Genomic DNA, 21,638 nt, shown 5'->3' with positions numbered 1-21,638 from the left:
CCCAGAGAAAAATTAAAATTGTCACCTTTTGAGTTATTGTATAGAAAGTCCTGCAGGATTTTGCCCACGACCATAGCTCAGAATGTAAATAATAAATTAAGAAATAATGAAATCCAAGAATATGTTATTGCCTTGAAGTCTGTTTTGTATCCCCTCTACAGGTACGCTGCACCTGCCCTACGACTGCCACTTGACATTTCTGTCCATAATTTCCAACCTGGTGATTAGGTGCTGTTCCAGGCCTGGAAAGACGTGCCATTAGAAGAAAAGTAAAAAAGTCTAAGAATAATACTTGCTATTTTCTGCCTTTGTATCTGTGCTTGTTGCTGTTTGCAATGCATTCCTTTCTTGATCACCTTGCTAAATAAGCATAAATATAGAATATAAAAGTGAAGAAAACCTTTTCTTCTATTATATTGAGTGGGGAATGTTGAAAAAAGTGCCCTCTCTGAGGCAAAGTTGCTACGGTAGTTGCTAACGAAATGTTGCAAAGTCGGAATATCTGGGCCAGAGCATTCCTAGATAACCAAAAAGCAAGTAAATGTTCTGTTAAAGAACAGTGAGTACTGTAAATGCTTGCCAAGAAAATGTATTACCATTCTTTCTTTTCAGCTAGAAATTTCCTGTTAGATGGTGTCTATGTATGCAGCACCAGAGAAGATAGTGTATAAAACCTAGCTACCTCCCTTGCGAGGTAGGCACATGCTTTGCAGCAATTAGCTCCTTGGGTCTCTTATTCTACAGAATAAACATTGTTTGGCCCATACTTCATCTCCTCTCCTCCTTGTGTGCTGTATTAGACTTGGTACACCAGTGAACGACCCATTTTTGCAACAGCAGGACTTGGCTAGAGTTGTGTGCGTCCACCAAGAGCTGCTTACCTCTCCTACTTGGCAATGCTACTCCTCGATGCTCTATCAAGGAGTAGCATCTGCAATGAGAGGAAGAAAGCATGTCTCAGAGGACATGGGCACCTGAGGGCTGCCAAAGGCATGCTGGGAGGTGTAGTAGTTCTCCTTCTAACAGACTTTCTCCAACTGCCACTCACCCTGCCCACCATTCCATTCTAACCTCAGGTATCAGTCATTCGTCCATTCACTCAGCTTTGGCACTGAGGCAGATTGGGTCTGCTTTGGGGGCTCCGGATCGGCCTCCGAGGTGGATTGGGGGGTGGCTGCAACAGCCCTACTGGAAATGGCTCACCATCATGGGCCTTGCTATTATTCCTTCAGGACATTCCATGATTGAAATTTCTTCATCAAGAAGCATTGAAAATTGCCTTATCCTCTATGTAGTTCCGTAGCAGTGACATAATGCCACCAACACCATAAGGTGGTGGGTTGACCATTTAACTTAAAAAATTAAAATTAAAAAGTGCCACGGTGTGTCTTCAGAGCACAGGTATATCAGATAAAAGGCCCAAGTCATCAGTGGCCCGGCTCTCTGCCAAAACCTGTTAAATGTAGATGTTATACAGTAAATTATGCCAATAAAATATTCTGTCTTCTGGCTAGGGCTGTGCTCCACTCTGTTACGGATCCCCAGATCCGAAGTGGAGCAGCCCTTCCTCTCTGTAGGAGTGTTAACCACTTCAAAGGAACACAGGCAATAAATACCAAGGACAGCCTGTACTTCCTCCTGCCAATTTAGGTAAGAACTTGTCAATCATGGCTGCCAGTATACACAGAGCTTCCTTTTTTTTTTAAAAAAAAAAAACTATTTGTATTGATTTTCAAGTAAGGACAAATACAATAAACACACAGAGTAAAAGAAAACACTCAAGAACAATACAAATGTTCCCACAGCACCACTATAAAAAGCATGGGTATTCATACCTTCAATAAGCACTTAGTAAATGTAGAAATCTTAAACAAATCTATACTTTCTGGTACAGAAAAAGATGCAGGTTAAGTTAGAACCTCTGACCAAAAGGATTCCTGAGTCATTGGAGGTCTAGGTTTGCCAGGATTCATATTAATAAATGAGAAAAAGTCCAACCAGTTTTCCACAAATGTGTCTGATGTTATTTCTCCTCTTGCTAACCTGCTATGTGGAGTCAACTTATCATTTAAAGCTAGTTTCCAAATCTTATCAAACCAGCGTTGATGGTCAAAAGGTCTGTTGCTTTTCCAGAATTGGGCAATTTCCCACCAGCAAGTGGGTGACCAAGGCTTTGGGAATAATGTTTCTATTGGCATTCCTAAAAATAGAAAGTAGAGCCAGTGCTGGATCAGTTTCTACTTCAACATGAATAATATTTGTAATGGTTTGGAAAACCCTTGACCAAAAAGTTTTGACCTGTTGACATTCCCACCAAAGATTAATATAAGTGCTAGGAACTGAGCAACGGCGCCAATAGAGCGGGGATATATTACCACTAACATGGTGCAGTCTAACAGGGGTGATATACCACCTGTGAGTGATTTTCAGAGTGAGCTCTTTAACTTTTGACGATATTGTTTTATAGGGTGCTGATTGCCATAAGCTTTTCCATTCACCTTCAGTGAAACTGGTGTTCAGATCATGTTCCCAAATCATTTTTAACCCTCCCTTATCTGGGAATTGACAATTCAACATCATGTGATATATATCAGAAGCTCCCCCTTTAACCTTTCTAGAATAAGTCAGGCAAGCTTTCTCAAATATAGTAAGCGAGCGTGGAATGTTATGGAATTGATATAGAGTATTTGCAAAAGAGACTATTCACATTTTTTGGAGCCAGGTACAAGGGAGTGGGCTCAGTTTTGCCTCTAATTGTTGCATTGATATGATTTTTCCTTGTATAAAGAGATCGCAAATATAGTAAAAACTTTTTTCTTCCCAACCTGCAAATTGTCTATACTTAAATTGATCTAAAATCGGGGTTAGGGGGGAAGGGGATGGTGCAAACCATTTTGCCCACTTTGCCCATACCTTTAAATTTGCTTCAAAAATGGGTTTTTAATTGTTTGTATATGTTTTTTCAGTGTTGGAAGGAATGGGATCGCCCTGATCGTTGGGCTTCAGGGGGCACTTTCAATTGATACCCACGGGATTGCTGTCTCGTTTCTAATTATTTGAGTAGTTGCCTCAATTGAAAAGCATCATGGTACAGCCTAAGATTTGGGACACCAATCCCCTAGTTTAGTTGGTTGGAATAGTGTTGCTTGATTAACACGGATGTGTTTGCCCCCTCCACTGAACATGGATAGAGCTTGTTGCCAACATTTGAACACATTTCCAGGAACACACGGAGCTTTCTGAACTTGCCTAAACCCCTTAAAAATCACTAAAAATCAGTGGATGGACCTATGTGCTTCAAAATTGCCATGCATCAAGCCCTTCTGAAGACTTACTATGGTGCTAATTTTCAGGCCTGTATCTGTAATTTCATTTCTTTTTTTGGGGGGGGGAACTACCTCTCAAGATACTAGTCCTCAATGAAATTTGAGTTGTAGAAATTCACTAAAAATCAGGGGATGAACCAATATGCTTCAAACTTGGGATGCCTAAGACCCTATTTAGAGGCTAGCATGGTGCCTAGTTACATGACTTTACTTTTAAAAATGATGGAGTTGAATGCATTTTTGTAAAGGGGGAATGGTAATTTTTTTAAAAAATCACTAAAAATCAGCAGATGAACCTATGTGCTTCAAAATTACCAAGCATCAAGCCATACTTAGGTTCTATCACATTGCAAAGGTGCAGGTGAGTATTATGAAAAATGACAGCGTATTTTTTTAAAAAATGTAAAACCTCAAACTTTTTAAAAAATCCTAAAAATCAGAGGATGAAGCCATGTGCTTTAAAATTATGATGCCTAAGGATATATTTAAAATTTATCAAGTTGCCAAGTTACGTGTCTTTATTTTTAAAAGTGATGGAGATAAATTAATTTTTGTAAATGGGGATGATTTGAGGGTAAAATCTTAAAAATAATCCTAAAAATCAGTGGATGTGTGGATGTGCTTCAAAATTGCCATGCATCAAGCCCTGCTTAGGTTCTATCATGATGCAAAGTTCTATGTGTGTTTCTTGAAAAATGAGTAAGTTATAGTACTTCGAAATGACTGGAACTCACATTTTTAAAAATTCATTGCAAGAAAACCGATGGACAGATCTGTCTAGAATTGGACATGCATAAGCACCTCTAAGGTATCTGCAAGCTCACCAAATTTCATTGTTCTATCATTAAAAAGAAAAAGTTATAGGCATTTCTTTAGGCCAACATAATCCTACGGCAAAACAAAATGGGGTTTGAGCTAAAATGGCGTCCGAAGCTCCGAATACTTCCGAAACATTTCAGATCAGTCCAAACCTCTTCAGATTGTTTCAGACCTCAGCTGAACCATTTTGGATCCATTTCTGATTGGTCTGAAGCACCCCTATTGGTTTTGGATTCGGGGTTCAGATCCGAAACGGTGCACAGCCCTAAAGTCAACCTGACATTTTGTATCAGTGTCTGAAACCAATGCTGACTCTGCCCAAGAGTCCTTTCATCTTTTGTTGTACTATCTTCATTGGACCCTGAGTGTTTTGTCCATTTCTTGTATAACCATATAAGAACCTCACACTTCAGGTCAACATTGTTGCAATCATTCCAGCCAATCCTGCTGAACTCACTCATTTGGTTCCTGTTCCCCACCCCACTTACCTCTGGTTGCATGAGAAGCCCAGTTAGGCCTGGTTGCGTCCATTGGCTTTTGGGGACCGAAATCACATTATTACTTGGAACATTGGGGTTCTGCTACATAGCCTCACAACCCCATTTTTCAGATTATATGGGTCTGGCCACCTAGTCTCCCACTGTTGCTGAAATGGCAACCCACTTACATCTTCTTTCAAGGATTCCTTCTTTTGCTGAAAACACAGGACTTTCCCCACACCACAGCATCTCTCCAGGAAGAATCTAATGCGATTCCAGGAGAGTATCCTTCAAGTCTTCTCCTATGTTCTGGAGGTCCTTCTACTACAAATGGTAGCCTCCATGCCATTATCTTCTTTTCTACTGTATCCTTGTAGCAGTTCAGTCTATTTTTGAACCGGTTTTTGTTTGGAAGCCAAGCCATCTTAATGCAGCCATGCTCTTTTCATTAAGTGGGAAGGTTCATGGCTTGGTTTCCTTTGGGGGCTCTCTTTCTTTCTGCTTCATCTCCATTGTGATTAAGCTCAACTCTCCAGAGAGTTTCATTTGGTGCATGATGGGATATTGAGGTTTGGTATTGGGGGCAAGGTCTGAAAGTGTGGCTTACTTGTGAGTAGGGATGTTAGAGAAATCTGATACAGTTCTAGTATTACGGGATGGAAGAAACATCTTCCTATAAACTTTCCCACAAAATGCATAATCTTCTATAACTCTATCATGTCTCCCCAGCCCTGAAAACCCTGGAAGAGCACGAATTTACATTAAAACAATGTGTGTGTTACCTGGTTTCCTTGTTTTGAAGGGGAAAGGTATGTTTTATTGCTGTGTACAGCTGGAAATCATTGGCGTAAGGATCAATTTGGGTGGGGAGACAAAAGGAACCATGCATAGCTCACAGCCGTCATGTTGACAACTTCTACTCTAAATGATTACCCAGATACAGCCTGTGTATTGTGTCATAGAAAACCTGATTGAAATTGCATGTCTGGAGTTTGTTTTCCTTACTGCATTTTATTCATAGGGCACCTTGTTTCCATGTTAAGGCAATGCAGGGACACATTTTCTCACTCAAACCTTTTTCACAAAATGTATCAGGTCACCCCACATTGAGGAATTAGTTATCCTGGAACCTTTATCTAGGAATGGCGCAGATCTGGAAAGCAGATGGACAGACTGTTAATGCATATACTCTCTCCTCCTTAGGCTTAGGACAATTCTCAGGAACGCAAAAGGAGAAATGCTGCAGGAGGCTGGTCATGAAGATGAAGAGCTCCATTTTAGCCAACTGTTCTCCAGGGCAGGCATGGCGACCTAAAGGAAAAGGAAGCGGAATATTTTGTGCATGGGAACATGAGGAAAGACAACACAGAAACCATCTCTCCCTCTCTCTGCATCCCTCCATTCTTACTCATGGACCACAACCATTTTTTTTCAAGTCCAAGGCAGACACAAAGTTCAAGTCAGATCATGTTGATTTCCACCCTCTCCACTGTCTTGTCAATCCAGTCTCATGACTGTGTCACCCTGGGGTGCAAATCAGCCCAGATTTTGTTTTTGGCACATCACCACAAAGCAACATTTAAGGTGACTCTTGGAGGTGTCCCCAAAGCTGAATTCAGCCCTATCACATGATCACAGGCTGCAATGGTATAAATATACACATACAAAAGAATTCTGTGACAAAGAATCAACTTGTTTGTGTACTTAGTGAAATTGGACTTCGATGTTTGTTTGCTTTAAAACAACAACAACAACTCCTGAATGTTGAGTTCTTCCTTTTCTCCATAGAACTGACAATGGAAAATGTTACCTTCCATTGGGAAATCACTATTACCCTTTTCTCCATATGTCCCAACCATCTTTCTCTTGGATTTACCTGCAGAGAAAGGCAGGAAGGCCTCTCGTTTGACAAACTGCCCATTTGCATCCAGGAAGTGCTCTGGGTAAAATTCATGTGGCTTCTCCCACATGGTTTCATCCTTCAACGCTGCAGACAAATGATTGAAGACTGTCGTGTCCTTCCATGACATAGAAACAAAGTGATTAGAATCCCCACTTTTTATCTCCATGTAATGCAATCAAAAACTGATATAAATAAAAAATATGTGGCACTTTTCAGTTCCTGTATGCAAGAGACTATTGGGAGGAAATATTAAGAACCTAAGAAGAGCCATGCTGGATCAGATCAAGAGTCCGTCTAGACTAGCATTTTGTTCACACAGTGCCAGCTGCTGATGGGAATCAGCATCTGGTGTTTCCCAGCAACTGGTGTACATAGGCTTCCCGATTTCTGGTCATCCTGGACAACAGCCAGTGAAGAGAACGGAGGGACATCCTCTTGATAGCAGATCTATTAGAGAGTTGTATGGAGCAGGGCCCTCAACCTCTTTTGACATGTGGGCACATTTGTGAATTTGAGAAACTGCTGTGGGCACCAGTGTGGAGGATGTGATTGCTGTTGGGGCCTGGCTAGTCGAAAGAGGTGGTGGGGAGAGAAATAGCAAAGCTAGAGGCTGGGAGACAGGGGAAAATAGCAAGGCCAGGGGTAGAGAGGAGAGATAAGAGGATGGCTACAGCTAGGAGGGGGAAACAGCAAGGTAAGGGCAGGCTATCGAAGGACTGATAACACAAATTTGCAAATGTAAAAAGGATAAAAAGACTGAGGTGACAAAAGGAAGGAAGCTAGGGAGAAAAGGACAGGTTGCTTACCTGTAACTGTAGTTCTTCGAGTGGTCATCTGTGCAGTCATACACATGGGTCTGCGCCCGCGCTGAGCCCTCATTCGGAACTTTTCTATAATAGCTAAAGAGTTTTGGGCGGGAACCCATCCCCCACTGCAACGCCCGTCAATCAAGGATTCCCACCCTTCCCTCAGTTCTGAAAGACCGACACTGTGATCTTAATACCAAGGGAAGACAGAGTAGCTCTAAAGGAGCATGAAGCAAACAAACGAACAAGACACCAGAGGGGAAGGAGGGAGGGTTGTGTGACTGCACAGATGACCACTCAAAGAACTACAGTTACAGGTAAGCAACCTGTCCTTCTTCTTCGTGGTCTCTGTGCATCACACATATGGGTGATTAACAAGCTGCCACTTACCGGAGGTGGGGAGCTGTCTCACGCCAGTATAGATGAAAGGACTGCTCTGCCGAAGGTGTAATCCTTTCGGGCTCTGATGTCCAGTCTATAACGACGCACAAAAGTCGATGGCTGTGACCAAGTCGCAGCTCGGCAGACTTCAAGGAGGGGAACCCCTTTTTCAAATACCACTGACGATGCCATTGCTCTAGCAGAGTGAGCGTGCACACGTCCAGGTGGCTGTAAGCCTTGTAGCTCGTAAGCCAGCTTAATTGTTTTCACTATCCAGACCGCGAGGCACTGGGGGGAAACTGGGTAGCCTTTCCTTGGCTTGCCATAGGAAAGAAACAATCTCTGAGTCTGTCTGAAAGTTTGAGTCCTTTCTTTGTAAAAAGCAAGTGCCCGACGTACGTCCAGTCAATGCATTGTGGTTTCCAACAGAGTTGTCGGAGATGGAAAAAATGCTGGGAGGATTATTTCCTCATTAACATGGAATGACGATACCACCTTTGGCAAAAAAGCAGGGTCTGGTCAGAGGACAACCTTATCCATATGAAAAGACATATATGGAGGGTCAACCCTTAGCGCAGTGAGTTCGCCTGCCCTTCTGGCTGACATAACGGCCACCAGAAAAACCACTTTCATAGTCAGGAAACTCAAGTCTATTGTAGCTAGGGGTTCAAAAGGCTTAGTTGTCAAAGCCTTCAGCATCACTGATAGACTCCAATTTGGCACTAAGTTCCGTATTGGAGGAGCAATATTTTTTATCCCTCTAAGGAATAGCTTGGTCAAGGGGTGGGAGAACACAGTACATGCCCCCAAAGGATGATGTTTTTCTGAGATTGCTGCTAGGTAGACCTTTATTGAAGAAAATGTAAGGCCTTTGTCAAGTAAAGCCCTTAGGAACAGCAAAACTGTTTGAATGGGGCAACTGGTGGGCTCATCATTCCTGTCTCTTGCAAACTCAACAAATTTAGACCATTTACTCTCATAAGATTTACAAGTTGATGGCCTTTTGGCTGCAAGGATAACCTCCTTAATACTTTGAGGAAGAGCAGATGTATCAAACATTAAAGAATCCTCCATGCCGTAAGACTCAGGCTGCGAATCTCGGGATGGATTGTCTGCCCGTCGTTCTGTGACAGCAGGTCCAGAATGCATGGGAGTTTGATGTGTTGAGTCGCTATGCGGAATATGGTCGCGAACCATGGTTGCCGAGGCCACCATGGGGTTATCAGAATGCAATCTGTGCGTTCCTGAATAATTTTCGTGATGACTCTCATAATGAGTGGGAAGGGGGAGAAAACGTAATAAGAGGAGACCTTGAACGGTACCGACAGTACTCATAGTCACCATGGAATCCCCTGTACATTTGAGAGGGGTAAACATAATCTGACGATCGGACTTGGTATCGATGATTTGGCTATCAGCTTTGGTGTCTAGGACCTGAATCCGGCGATTGTGCTCGGCTTCTAGGGTCTGGCGAATGGCCTCGGTATGGAGGATCCAGCGATGGGGCTTGGTGCCGCCCTTCACAGCAGGGGCGGGGCTGAGGCTGGTGCTCCAAAGGACGTGGGGAACCCTGCATCGGGATCGACCCAGCGTCTCTTGGTACGGGCTGGATGGGAGGAGACTCTCTAATCTCCCCGTCTGGAGCCAGTGAAGCTGGCAGCGGTACCGAGGTTGGAGGCACGGTTGGTACCGAGGCGTGTGCCAACGGGATCGCAGCTATAGCCGGGCTCCCGGATTTGGCCACCGTCTTTGCTTGTTTCTTTCTTTTTTCTTCTTATCCAGAGCACTCTGATTTGCCTTAGAGAGTTTAGCCTTTTTAGATAAGCGTTTTGCAGACGCCACTGCCGTAGATCCCCCTGAAGCCGGGGAATCAGAACGGACCGCTTGGCTAGGTTTGTTGGGCAAAACTGCCATTATTAGCGTCCCTGTAGCTACAGGGGGTGATTGAGATCGATCCATAGAGACGGGATTATCAACCGATTGGAGGGCCCTCTTCCAAAGTTCAGCTCTCAATCTGCCTGCTCGGTTTTTCCGCGCCTGTCTCGTAAGGGATTGACAGTGAGGGTAGGTTTGAGTATTGTGTCCTTCACCCAGGCAGAATAAGCATAAATCGTGGCCGGAAGAGTAAGGGAACTTAGCTCCGCATTTGCGGCATTTGCGAAAAGGAGCTTTTGAGGCCATACAGTCTTGGAGGAATATTAAACAACTATATATATATATATATATATATATATATATATATATATATATAGTTTATTTCAACTCTAACAAGGAATAAAGAGGGGGGAAAATACTGAAGAAAGGAAAACAAAATAAAGGAAAACTCTTAGCTATAGTCCTAGAGAAGCTGAAAACTCACGGACAAAGTTCTTCACGAGGCTCGCACAGTGGCGGTTAGAAAAGAACTGAGGGAAGGGTGGGAATCCTTGATTGACGGGTGTTGCAGTGGGGGATGGGTTCCCGCCCAAAACTCTTTAGCTATTATAGAAAAGTTCCGAATGAGGGCACAGACCCATATGTGTGATGCACAGAGACCACGAAGAAGAACAAATGTTTTGAATGTGTGTGTTTTTCTAGCCTAGAACAAGAGAAATGAGCAGGAAGTATACGGCTTGAGTGTGCAAGCAGAGGACAGGATCTAGATTCCTGCCAAAACTCATGTTCACACTTTAGACAATTGGGAAAAGTGTGCACTTTTGAAAGATATGCCCACAAATGCTCACTTTTCCCATTAAAATGTTCTGAATAACATATTTGAAAATGGGAGGAAGCTGAAATGAGTTTAGAACTGAGTTTTGGAGACTTTAGCTGAGCTTGGAAATGGCTGGTCCCCCAGATCTCATCCTGCTAGTGCTAACTATAGTTCTGTGGTCCTTCATGTGGTTAACCAGGTTGTGATTTAGCAATTGTGATTTTATTTTTTAAAACAAATGTTTGTACCTTAGGGATGACAAAGTTGCCAACCTCAGTATCTTTCGTTGTGTAGTAAGGAAACACAACAGGCGCAATATCAGCATAACGTTGAATTTCATGGATCACAGCACTAGTGTAAGACATGTTTGGCTGGTCCTCCATCGTGGGTGACTTTACCTTGCCAATCACTGTATCGATTTCTTCCTGAACTCTTTCTGAAAATATCAATCAGTTTTGAGTTATTAGTCTCTATTCCTATAGTCACTTACTTGGGAGTAAATGCATTTGAACCCAGTAGGGCTTACTGCTGAGCATTGTAATTAATGTATTACAGATGTATCTCAGAGTGGTGTTTTAATCTTGTAGCGATTGTGGCCACTGTGAGTTTTATGCCTGAGCAGTATGGGAGTGCAGAGCGGGCCTTCTCTGCCTCAAAATTCAGGGTGATCCTCCATTGAGGCGATTCTCTGTCCCAATTTCAGAGCAGCTCCCCTTACTCTGCCCCATTGGAATACCTTTTGGAGAACCGCTCATTTTTGGATAATTGCTTTAGTCAATGGAAAGTAATCAAATGCTTACAGCTCCCTCATGCTTAAAGATAAAGAGATGAAATGTGGTATGGTGATAGCTCTTAAATAGGCCTCTAGGTATGCCAAAATTGTAGCAGATTCATGCCTTGATTTTTAAAGAGTTTTTAATGATTTCCTATCAAACCGTTTCCACATACACACACACACACACACCACGTTACTCCACCCCTGCACATTTATGGAGGAAGATTTTATGCTTTACTATGCTGATGCAGAGCACCACTGCTACTTTCAAAGTTTCTACTCCAGCCTTCTCCAGACCTATTGGGCAGAGCATTCCCCCTGCACTGGAAGCCCAGCCAGCCAATACAATTAATAGTTTAACTGTAATAAAGAGCCTGCTTGACTCAGGTGTAGAAGCTTACTTACTCCCAATACCAGTCAGCCCAGCAGCACTTTCACACTGTGGATGATTAACTTCTATGAGTCCAAGCAGAAATGTGCTCCATCCCCCCACCCCGGCCAGAACTAGTAGCCAGTTAGTGTTTACCACTCCTCCAAAAATGGTCATGGAGAGTGCTGTGGCAATTCCTAATTGGTTAGCCACAGATGTCAATATCAGAGCTACCCCTCACCACACTTGGCATCTTTAAATTTTGTATATTGATTTTTAATGTTCAGTCTTTTAAAATTTTGTAACCCGCCCAGAGAGCTTCAGCTATGGGGTGGTATATAAATAATAATAATAATAATAATAATAATAATAATAATAATAATAATAATGATGAAATTGGATAACTAAAAGTAACAGACTATGCCCCAATTGAAGCACATGTAGAGATAGACCAAAAAGTAGGGGGGGAAATGCTTATATATGAATATTGAATCCCATACTGTTAACTAAAGATGATGTTAAAGAAAGAATAAAAAGGAGTATATGAAGATATTTTGAAGAAAACAAGAGAGGGGAAACAACAGAAACAATAAGATGGGAAGGAAGCAAAGCAACAATAAAAGGAGTATGTTTAAAATAATTAATCATAATAAAGAAAAAGGATAGAGAGATTAGTGTCAGAATTTTAGCCTTGTGTGCGAAAGAGGGGTCTAAAAATAAAATCAAAAGGACATGGGAGAAATTTTACAAAAATATTTCAAAGCTCTTTATGAAGCAAAAGAGACAGAAATAAAACAGAACAAAGAAAAATAACACCATTAAAAGAACAGAAACAGTATTTAGAAACTGAGGCCATTGCTAGACCAGGGTTTAGCCCGGGGATCCCAGGCTCAGGCAGGGGTCAACCCTCCCTTGGCCCGGGGTAAACGGAACCACCTGTGGCCCGGTATGTCCCGTGGTCTCGGGCTGAGCCCGAGACCGCAGGCATGTAGACCAGTCCGCCACTTTCCCCAGCTAACGCAATTACGAGTAGCCAGGAAAAGTGGCGGATGGGGCACAGCGCTCCACAGGAGTGCTGGGCCCATTGGGGCAGGGTGAGAGATCGGGGGTGGGGAGATCGCGGGGGAAGCGAAGATTGCGGTGGGTGAAAAGTGGAGATCGTGGAGGGAAGTGGAGATCGTGTGGGGAAAAGTAGAGATTGCGGGGGGGGACCGGAGATTGGGGGGAATTGTGGCCAGGATGGGGAAATCGGGGCGGGGGGAGTGGGGAACCCTTTTTTTTTTTAAAAAAAAAACACTTACCTTTGTCGCTGGTGCACTCCTGCGCACTTGGCCCTTTAAGACAAAAAAAATGGCGGACGCGATGGAGCTTTCTTGTAGCCCATTGCATCTGACGTGTAGACTGGGGCGATGGCCCGCGCTACTTGTAGTGCAGGCTCACCCCTCGTCCCACACGGATCACCAGTTAGGTCTAGCAATGGCCTGAGATAGCAGCTGAGATAAAAGAGGCTATGAAAGTGTTAAAAAATAACAAATTGTCATGTCAAGATGGGTTTACGTGTGAATTTTATAAAGTATTTGTGGATGTGTTGGCACCGCAGTTGAAGAAATTATATCATGACATGCAAGAAGCCCACCTCCAAAAACAAGGACCCAAACTATAATAACACTGATACTCATGTCAAATAAACATACTTTTTGTTTAGTTTTATTTATTATTGCATTTATATCCTGCCTTTTCTCCTCCAAGGAACCCAAGGTGGCATACATAATCTCCTCCTTTCCATTTTAGCCTCACGAAAACAACCTTGTGAGATGGGTTAGGCTGACTGACTGGCCCAAAATCACCCAGTGAGTTTCCACGGCAGAGTGGGGATTAGAGCCCGGATCTCCCGACTCCCATCCTGACACTTTAGCCACTACACCACATCCTCCCTAAGGAGGCGGAAAGTACAAATGAAATTCTCATTCTCTCAAAGCAGATAAACCATGGGGACTTGGTTGTGAACTGTGGGCAGGGCTGGTGCCAGACTATTTTGCGCCCTAGGCAGGTGAGCTGCTTTCACCCACCCACACCCACCCCCGCGTACCTGCGCGTGGGGTGCCATCTTGCCCGCCCAGCCGAAGTGAAGCCAGGATGCTGGAGTGGGGGGGCTTCAGAACAGCGCACCCGGCTGGAAGCCGCTCTGGGAGAGTGACTTCCGGGTGCGCCGTTCCAAAGCCCCCACCTCCACCCCAGTGTTCTGGCTTCGCTTCAGCTAGGCGCCCACGCAGCCGAAGCGAAGCCAGGACACTGGGGTGGGGGGCTGGCGTGGCTTCACTTTGGCTGGGTGGGCGCCCAGCCGAAGCAAAACCAGGACGCTGGGGTGGGGTGGGGTGGGGCGGCAGGCAGGTGGCTTCGGAACGCTGCACCCGGCCGGAAGCTGCTCTGGGAGAGTGACTTCCGGGTGCGCTGTTCCGAAGCCGCCTGCCCACCCCAGCATCCTGGCTTCGCTTCAGCTGGGCACCCACCCAGCCGAAACAAAGCCAGGTCACTGGAGTAGGGGGGCGGGCGTGGCTTCGCTTCGGCTGGGTGGGCGCCCAGCGGAAGTGAAGCTGGGATGCTGGGGCAGAAGGGCGGCTTCGGAATGGCATGCCTAGAAGCCGCCCTCTCAGAGCTGCTGTGGGATAGCAGCTTCTGGGTGCGGCGTTTGGTGCACCCTTTACCTTAGCACTCTAGGTGGCCGCCTGAGTGGCCTCTATAGTAGCGATGGCCCTGACTGTGGGGTTGTGAAAACTGATGATGAACAACTTAGGGCCACCTACTTCTCTCTCTTCCCCAATCTTGTGCCCTCTAAAGATGTTGAACTACAACATGCATCATTACAAGTCAGTATGTCCCATGGTCAGTAATGCTGCGACTTGTAATCTCAAACATCTGGAGGGTAGCAGGTTGGGGAGTGCTGTTCTATATTCTTAAAGTTGGTGTGCTAACACTAATTCAGAAGTGGTATTAGACATAAGATATATGGAATGACCACAACCATGACATTCCCACACAAAATGTGGGAATGTCATGGTTAGTATGGATGCAAATTAGTAAATTTATAAGAACTCGATAGATAATAAGGCAAAGTACAAGAGATTTAACAGAATGGGAAAAATCCATAGATAATTATGAATTAAAGGATAAGGGTACAATAACACAAATATATAGAATCTTAATAAAGCGGGAGATAAGAGGGAATGTAACAATAAAACAGATATGGGAAGAGGAGATATGGGAAGAGTTGTTGAAGAGGAGATAGAGGAAGGAGAATGGGGAATTTGTTTTATAGATTCCCCTTTCAAACAATATCCACAAGAATAAAAGAAGGTTCAGTAACAATAATTCAGAAGTGGTATCTGACACCTGTGAAGTTGGCAAAAATGAATAAGAATCAATCACCTTTGTGTTGGAGAGGATGTGAAACTAATGGAAGGTTTGGGGATAAGATTTTTCAAGAAAAAGGAAAAAAAATACCGATCAAAAGATTTTCGAAAGACCAGAGTTAGCTTTACTGAATATGTTTGTTAAAGAAAATAGAGAGATAAAAGAAAAATATATTAATTGGATTTTTGTTTATAGCTGCAAGGTAATTAATAGCAAGTAACTGGAAGACAGCTCGGTTGTTGACAATATCTATGAAGAAGAAGAAAATTCAGGACATAGCGATAAATAAAAAGCTCACGCAGAAGTTAAGAGTACATAGAGGAATAAAAAAGGGAGATACCTTTAAGAAGGACTGGCAAAAATACATAGACTATATGAAAAAAGAATCAAAAAGAATAAATTTGGCAGAAGCTTATGGAAATTTGTGGAACTCGTGAAAAGAAGGTTAAATATAAATAAACAAAATAGAAAAATGAATATACCACCGTGGAATAGAAAAAGAAAATGAAAGATGGAAGATTTTTTTAAAAAAAATTGACCAAGCATAATTCAGCATAAATTAGCATATTTAAGTAGCATGAAGTAAAATTGCAAACATATGGTTATCTACCAAAAGTGCAAAAATAAGGACATGATGTTCTAGTCATTTACAGAAAAAGTAAAAAGAAAAGGGATCAGAATGCAACCTTGTTTATTAATATAAATTGATTCTGTCAAGCCTCTGAACAAAGCAAAACTTAATTTTATTGTATTACCTTGATGTGGCTTATTCAGTTGTTACAATCTTCTATTTATATAAGTTGCAGCCAGTTTATGCCATAGCTGATCCCATTTAGGAAATCAAAAGCTGATGAGAGGTTCATAAACGCTATAAAAATCTGCTTATTCGGCACTTTTCTATGCTTTGAAATAATATAATTTAAAACAAAATCCCCATTACTTGCACTCCTGATTTTCTTAGACCTAGCCTGTTGTTTATGTATAATAGAATGCTTGCAATTTAAAGAAGAACTATGATGTTAAAATGGTTGAACTGACTGGAAACAGGGACTACAGAGCTATTCGTAGTGTATGCAAGTGGGCAATTGCCAAGTCAGTCCAACACAGTCACATTGTCTTTGAAAGAAGAAACTTTTGAAAAGTTCAGGCACAGGTAAAATCTCAAAAACAAACAATGCCCAAAAAGCACACAACTGCATACAAAATAAATTAATTCAGGGACAGGTAAAAACTCTTCAGCGTACTTAAGGGCTACTCAAAACCACTATAATAGCTCAGCTAGAATGAATACCACATTCTAGAAAGGTGGCACCGTGTCCAAAAGATCATCAGTGTGCTTTATAAACAGTATCAAGGAAACTATTAAGAGAATATAAAGTTTCCTCCATAAATTGACTGAACGAAAACAAAAGGGAACACAAAGTTACAAAAATAAATTCAAGCCAACATTTTTGGAGCAATATGCAAAGAAGCTTGCGTGGCTTCCAATTCCACTCAGAGTTCTCCAAGCTGCTGTCCAGCTTCCCCTCCTGCCTTTCTAGGAAACCTGCCTCATCCACACCCTTGGTATTCACCCAAGACACAGATTAGGTAAGAGCTCCAATTATATTCATTGTTTATTAATGAATATAATTGAATTTATCAATGAACATAATCATATAAACCTATGATTCTATAGGTATGCTTTAAGGTGGATTCCTGCATCGAGCAGGGGGTTGGACTTGATGGCCTTACAGGCCCCTTCCAACTCTACTATTCTACGATTCTATGATTCTAATTTATATTTATTCACTTATTATAATTTTAATCAATCCAATAGCAAATGTTTTCTAGGCAGATTATATATATATAAAAACACCTCTCCATCTCCCCCAATGCTTATCACTTACTCTGAACCTCAGGATGAAGGACCAGATATAGAAGACCCCAGAGTATGGTGAAAGCAGTTGTTTCGGTGCCAGCTACAAACAGGTCAAAAATAATACAACGAAAGTTTTGCTCACGAAAACAGCTCTCTGGATTTCCTTGATCCTGAAAGAAATTGAATGAGTTAGTAATTCACATGGAAATGGCATAATATTGCTTCATGTTTTTGATATTGCTCTTTAGGAGTAATTTGTAAACCGTACACAAGCAAAGTCAAGGGAAAGGAAAAAGACAATGGGGTCCTGAGAATGAGCACATTCCTTCCACCCCACCTCGGCTTCGTTAAACCCTGTAGGCCTGACACAGACCAATAACATGGGGCTTTGTCTCTAGCCTATCAGAAAGAATTGTGACTATGGGATCTGGCACAGTCAAAGCTCCATTAGCAAATATGACTCCTCAGATGTATCCTGAATTCCACCTTGGGTCATGCTTGACAGCAACCAGAGGCATTGCTAGGCTTGAAGGGTCCTTGGCCTATCAGAAAGAATTGTGACTATGGGATCTGGCACAATCAGTCATAGCTCCCAAAGAAATGTAGTAAGTCCCCTTGAAAATGAGGCTGGAATCCTACAAGGATGAATCCTCAGTTGTATCCTGAATTCCACCTTGGGTCATGCTTGATAGCAACCAGAGCCAATGCTAGGCTTGAAGGGCAATAGGTAAGGGTTCTTCTAGTACTCCTCCTGCCCCATCTTGGCAGGCTCTATTGGCAGGTTTGCTGAACTGTGGGCACAGGAAGCACTGGGGACATATAACAGTGCTAAAAGGTGCAGCAACCTCAGGAACCCAGTATTCTTCTCAGTACTGCAGTTTGACTGGCTTGGTGTATGTGACAAAAGTTCTTCCTTTGCTAAGCAGTTGAAAAACAAAAGCTGTAGAAAGAAAGAAAGAAAGAAAGAAAGAAAGAAAGAAAGAAAGAAAGAAAGAAAGAGTCCCACCTTTTCTATTTTGTCCAGGAACGCATCTGTAAAATCTCTCGGATCAGTGGGATCTCTGGTTTTCTTATGTTTATTCACAAAATCTTGCATCATAATAGAAAATTCATCAAAGTCTTTCTGAACTTTACGATGAGGTCCAGGCAAATAGGACAACCAGGATACTCCGGACAGAATCTGGTATTGCAGTGACCAAAGAAGAAAGGCACGTGGGGATTTTTTTAGACACAACGATAACATCTATGAGATATTTCACTTCAAATGAAATTACATTCTGATAGAAAGTTTCTAATGAGTTCCTTTTCACTCTGCTGGGGAGAAAGATCTTTCCCAACTTCATCCCCAGTCTCTTCCCTCCTGTGATTCCACCCAACATGTAATTGAGGTGCAATGCACCACAAATGCATCAGTACAACTGTGGGCAAAGATTTGTAAACAATATCTACAAAACTGAAGATTACATTGCAAAGAACAGGTTAATTATTTTCAAGAGATGCTTACTATTTTGTGTTTTATTTATTGATATTTCTCTGTGTGCATTAATTTAGTGAGGAAGCTTAGAAATAATGATACAGAATTCCAAGCACCTACTCAAAAAGTCAATGGCTGGTATTCCATCTTTTTAAGAGGCCCCGTTTAAATTCTTAGAGCTCCATCAAGTGAGTATTTTATTGCATGCTAGTTACTGGGCACTCATGGATTTTCGCAGGTCCGTCTCATGACATCGTCTGCCTCCTGCGTGCCTCCTGCCCCTTCTACCTTCTTCACACCACAAAAAATCCCCATTAAGTCCAACATTTTAAAAGATGGACATTGATGCTATCTCCTGCCATGTGCAGAAGCAGCGCAATCAAAATGGCCCACTGAAATGGCCACAAACATGATGTTTACTTCCTCTGTAAGGAAGTAATGAGGGACAAACGTGCGTGCGGAGAAGCAATGGTAGGCAAACATGTTTTTCCCCTATGTGATGACACTCATAGTTCGTCTGAAGAGGGCTTCAGGGAAAGAAAAATACTGGCTATGAAGGTGGTGATGACGTGAATGATTCGGATTCTTGGACCACAGGGTATGCTACTTGGAAGATGGACTGCTTGCAAGGGACGGGTTGCACCTCACAAGGGCTGGAAAGAAAGTGTTTGGCCATAGCATGAAGAACTTCATCAGCAGGACTTTAAACTGAATCCTATAGGGGAGGGAGACATAAACTTGGAGGCAACAATGGATAAAGGCTTATTATTATTATTATTATTATTATTATTATTATTATTATTATTATTATTTATTTATTTATATAGCACCATCAATGTACATGGTGCTGTACAGAGTAAAACAGTAAATAGCAAGACCCTGCCGCATAGGCTTACATTCTAATAAAATCATAATAAAACAATAAGGAGGGGAAGAGAATGTAAACAGGCACAGGGTAGGGTAAACAGGTACTGGGTAGGGTAAAACTAACAGTATAAAGTCAGAACAAAATCAAGTTTTAAAAGCTTTAGAAAAAAGAAAAGTTTTTAGCTGAGCTTTAAAAGCTGTGGTTGAACTTGTAGTTCTCAAATGTTCAGGAAGAGCGTTCCAGGCATAAGGGGCAGCAGAAGAAAATGGACGAAGCCGAGCAAGGGAAGTAGAGACCCTTGGGCAGGCGAGAAACATGGCATCAGAGGAGTGAAGAGCACGAGCGGGGCAATAGTGTGAGATGAGAGAGGAGAGATAGGAAGGAACTAGACAGTGAAAAGCTTTGTAGGTCAGCAGGAGAAGTTTATATTGGATTCTGAAGTGAATTGGAAGCCAATGAAGAGATTTCAGAAGTGGAGTTACATGGTCAGAGCGGCGAGCCAAGAAGATGATCTTAGCAGCAGAGTGTTGAACAGAAACCAACGGACTGATGTGAGAAGAAGGAAGGCCAGTGAGAAGAAGGTTGCAGTAGTCCAACCGAGAAATAACCAATGCATGAACAAGAGTCTTGGCCGAAGAGACAGACAAAAATGATCGAATCTTGGCAATATTATACAGGAAAAAACAACAGGATTTAGCTACTGTCTCAATATGAGGAATAAAGGAGAGCGAGGAATCAAATATAACGCCAAGCCTACGAGCTTCCTTGACTGGAGTAAGTGTAACATCATTGACAGTAAGAGAGAATGAGAGATGAGGAGAAGGTTTAGGAAGAAAAACAAGCAATTTAGTCTTTGCCATATTAAGTTTCAAACGACGATGAAGCAACCAAGCTGAGATATCTGAAAGACATAGGTATAACTGAAACTTGGTAGGATGACTCCCATGAATGGAATACAGCAATGGAAGGGTATAATTTGTTCAAAATGAACAGAAAAAATAGAAAGGGAAGCAGAGTTGCACTATGTGTTCAAAATTCTTATCCCTGCACAGGAGGATGAGCCCCATCGAGAGCCCCATTGAGAGCATAAATGGGGCAAGGAATAAAAGGAGCATGATAGTTGGAGTCTACTACCGACCACCCAATCAAGGAGAAAATGAGGATGAAATCTTGGGTTCTGTCAACCCACTTTTGCCTTTTGGAGAATTGAATGTGGTTGGTAGAATATTTCTGTGCTAGTTACAAACAGCTTTTTGATGTTTTTAATATTCAGCACTTTGTCTTCCTTTATATTGTATTGGGTTTCTTTGTTTCCTTTTCTTTTTGCATATTGCTTTTTAGTAGGGGTGTGCATGGACCCCCCGCTCCGCCCCGCGGGCTGATCCGAAAATTTCGGATCAGCCCGCTCCGCCCCGTGCCGCTCCGCCCATAGTCCGCTCCTCTTTGCCGCGGAGCTCTGGCTCTGAATCGGAGCTCTGCAGTGGAGGGGAGTGGTGCCAGGTAAGGCCCCCTCCCTCCTCTCCCCCCCTGCAGAGGGGGGCCTTACCTGCGTCCGTCCGCAGTCCCTCAGCTTCTTCAATTGAGCCCGTGGCTCAACCAGGAAGTCTGGGCCACACTTGCGGCCTAGACTTCCTGGTTGAGCCGCGGGCTCAATTGAAGAAGCCGAGGGACCGCGGACGGACGCAGGTAAGGGAGAGGAGGGAGGGGGGTTTACCGGGCCCTGCCGCCGTCTCCGCCCGTGCGGTGATGGCGGCAGAGCCTGGTAAGGGACCAAGGGGGAGGGGGGCCTTACCTGCGTCCGTCCGCGGTCCCTCGGCTTCTTCAATTGAGCCCGGCCTAGACTTCCTGGTTGAGCCGCAGGCTCAATTGAAGAAACTGAGGGACCGCGGACGGACGCAGGTAAGGGAGAGGAGGGAGGGGGGGTTACCAGGCCCTGCCGCTGTCGCCGCATGGGCGACAGCGACAGCGGCAGGGCCCGGTAAACCCCACTTACCTTTCTGGTGGAGCTCCGGATCGAGGTGAAGGATCGGCCTTCACCTCGATCCTCTTCGCAATACTCCGCCGGCCCCCCAATCCTCTTTGCCTCCGCCTTAAGGGTAGGCGAAGCCCCCCGCTCCGCTCCTGTTTCTCCGGTTCGAGGAGAAGCGGAGCACATCCCTACTTTTTAGAATCAGCCTCTTTTGCCCAGTGTATTAAATAGTTCTGCTAAAGTTTCACTGTTTATTGGTGAACATATCTTCATGAAGACAGACTTTGAAAATTCTTCTGACTCCTTGGATTAATTTCTTCATAACCTTTTCAGAACTATTCCTATTATTAACAAGGATGCTGTCAGGATGGAATGGGGTTGTGGAAGGCTTTGCATGCTGCCTTGAGCTCCTTGGAGGAAAGGCAGACTGTGGCCAGATCTACACCAGGCAGGTTGAAAATAGGTTGAAAATTGTATACGGAGTGTGTCCTGGGCCCCAACAGT

At 43.2% G+C, this 21,638-nt stretch overlaps 1 protein-coding gene across 1 annotated transcript in view; it reads right to left on the bottom strand.

The window, feature by feature from the left end:
• Positions 1-5,615: 5,615 nt before the first annotated feature.
• Positions 5,616-21,638, bottom strand: part of LOC134403448 (cytochrome P450 2D14-like) — a 30,632-nt gene continuing 14,609 nt past the window's right edge. Inside the window, exons 3-7 of the mRNA XM_063133631.1 lie at positions 17,830-18,003; positions 16,852-16,993; positions 10,655-10,842; positions 6,501-6,642; positions 5,616-5,935 (exon numbers count right to left, since the gene is read on the bottom strand). Of these exons, the coding sequence (XP_062989701.1) occupies positions 5,757-5,935; positions 6,501-6,642; positions 10,655-10,842; positions 16,852-16,993; positions 17,830-18,003 (825 nt within the window). The 3' untranslated portion in view covers positions 5,616-5,756. The remainder of the gene's footprint in view (positions 5,936-6,500; positions 6,643-10,654; positions 10,843-16,851; positions 16,994-17,829; positions 18,004-21,638) is intronic.

Source organism: Elgaria multicarinata, chromosome 9, assembly GCF_023053635.1.
Source record: "Elgaria multicarinata webbii isolate HBS135686 ecotype San Diego chromosome 9, rElgMul1.1.pri, whole genome shotgun sequence".
NCBI classification, from domain to species: Eukaryota; Metazoa; Chordata; class Lepidosauria; order Squamata; family Anguidae; genus Elgaria; species Elgaria multicarinata.
Note: the sequence above shows the minus strand (reverse complement) of the source record. Positions and strands in the feature narration are given on the sequence as shown.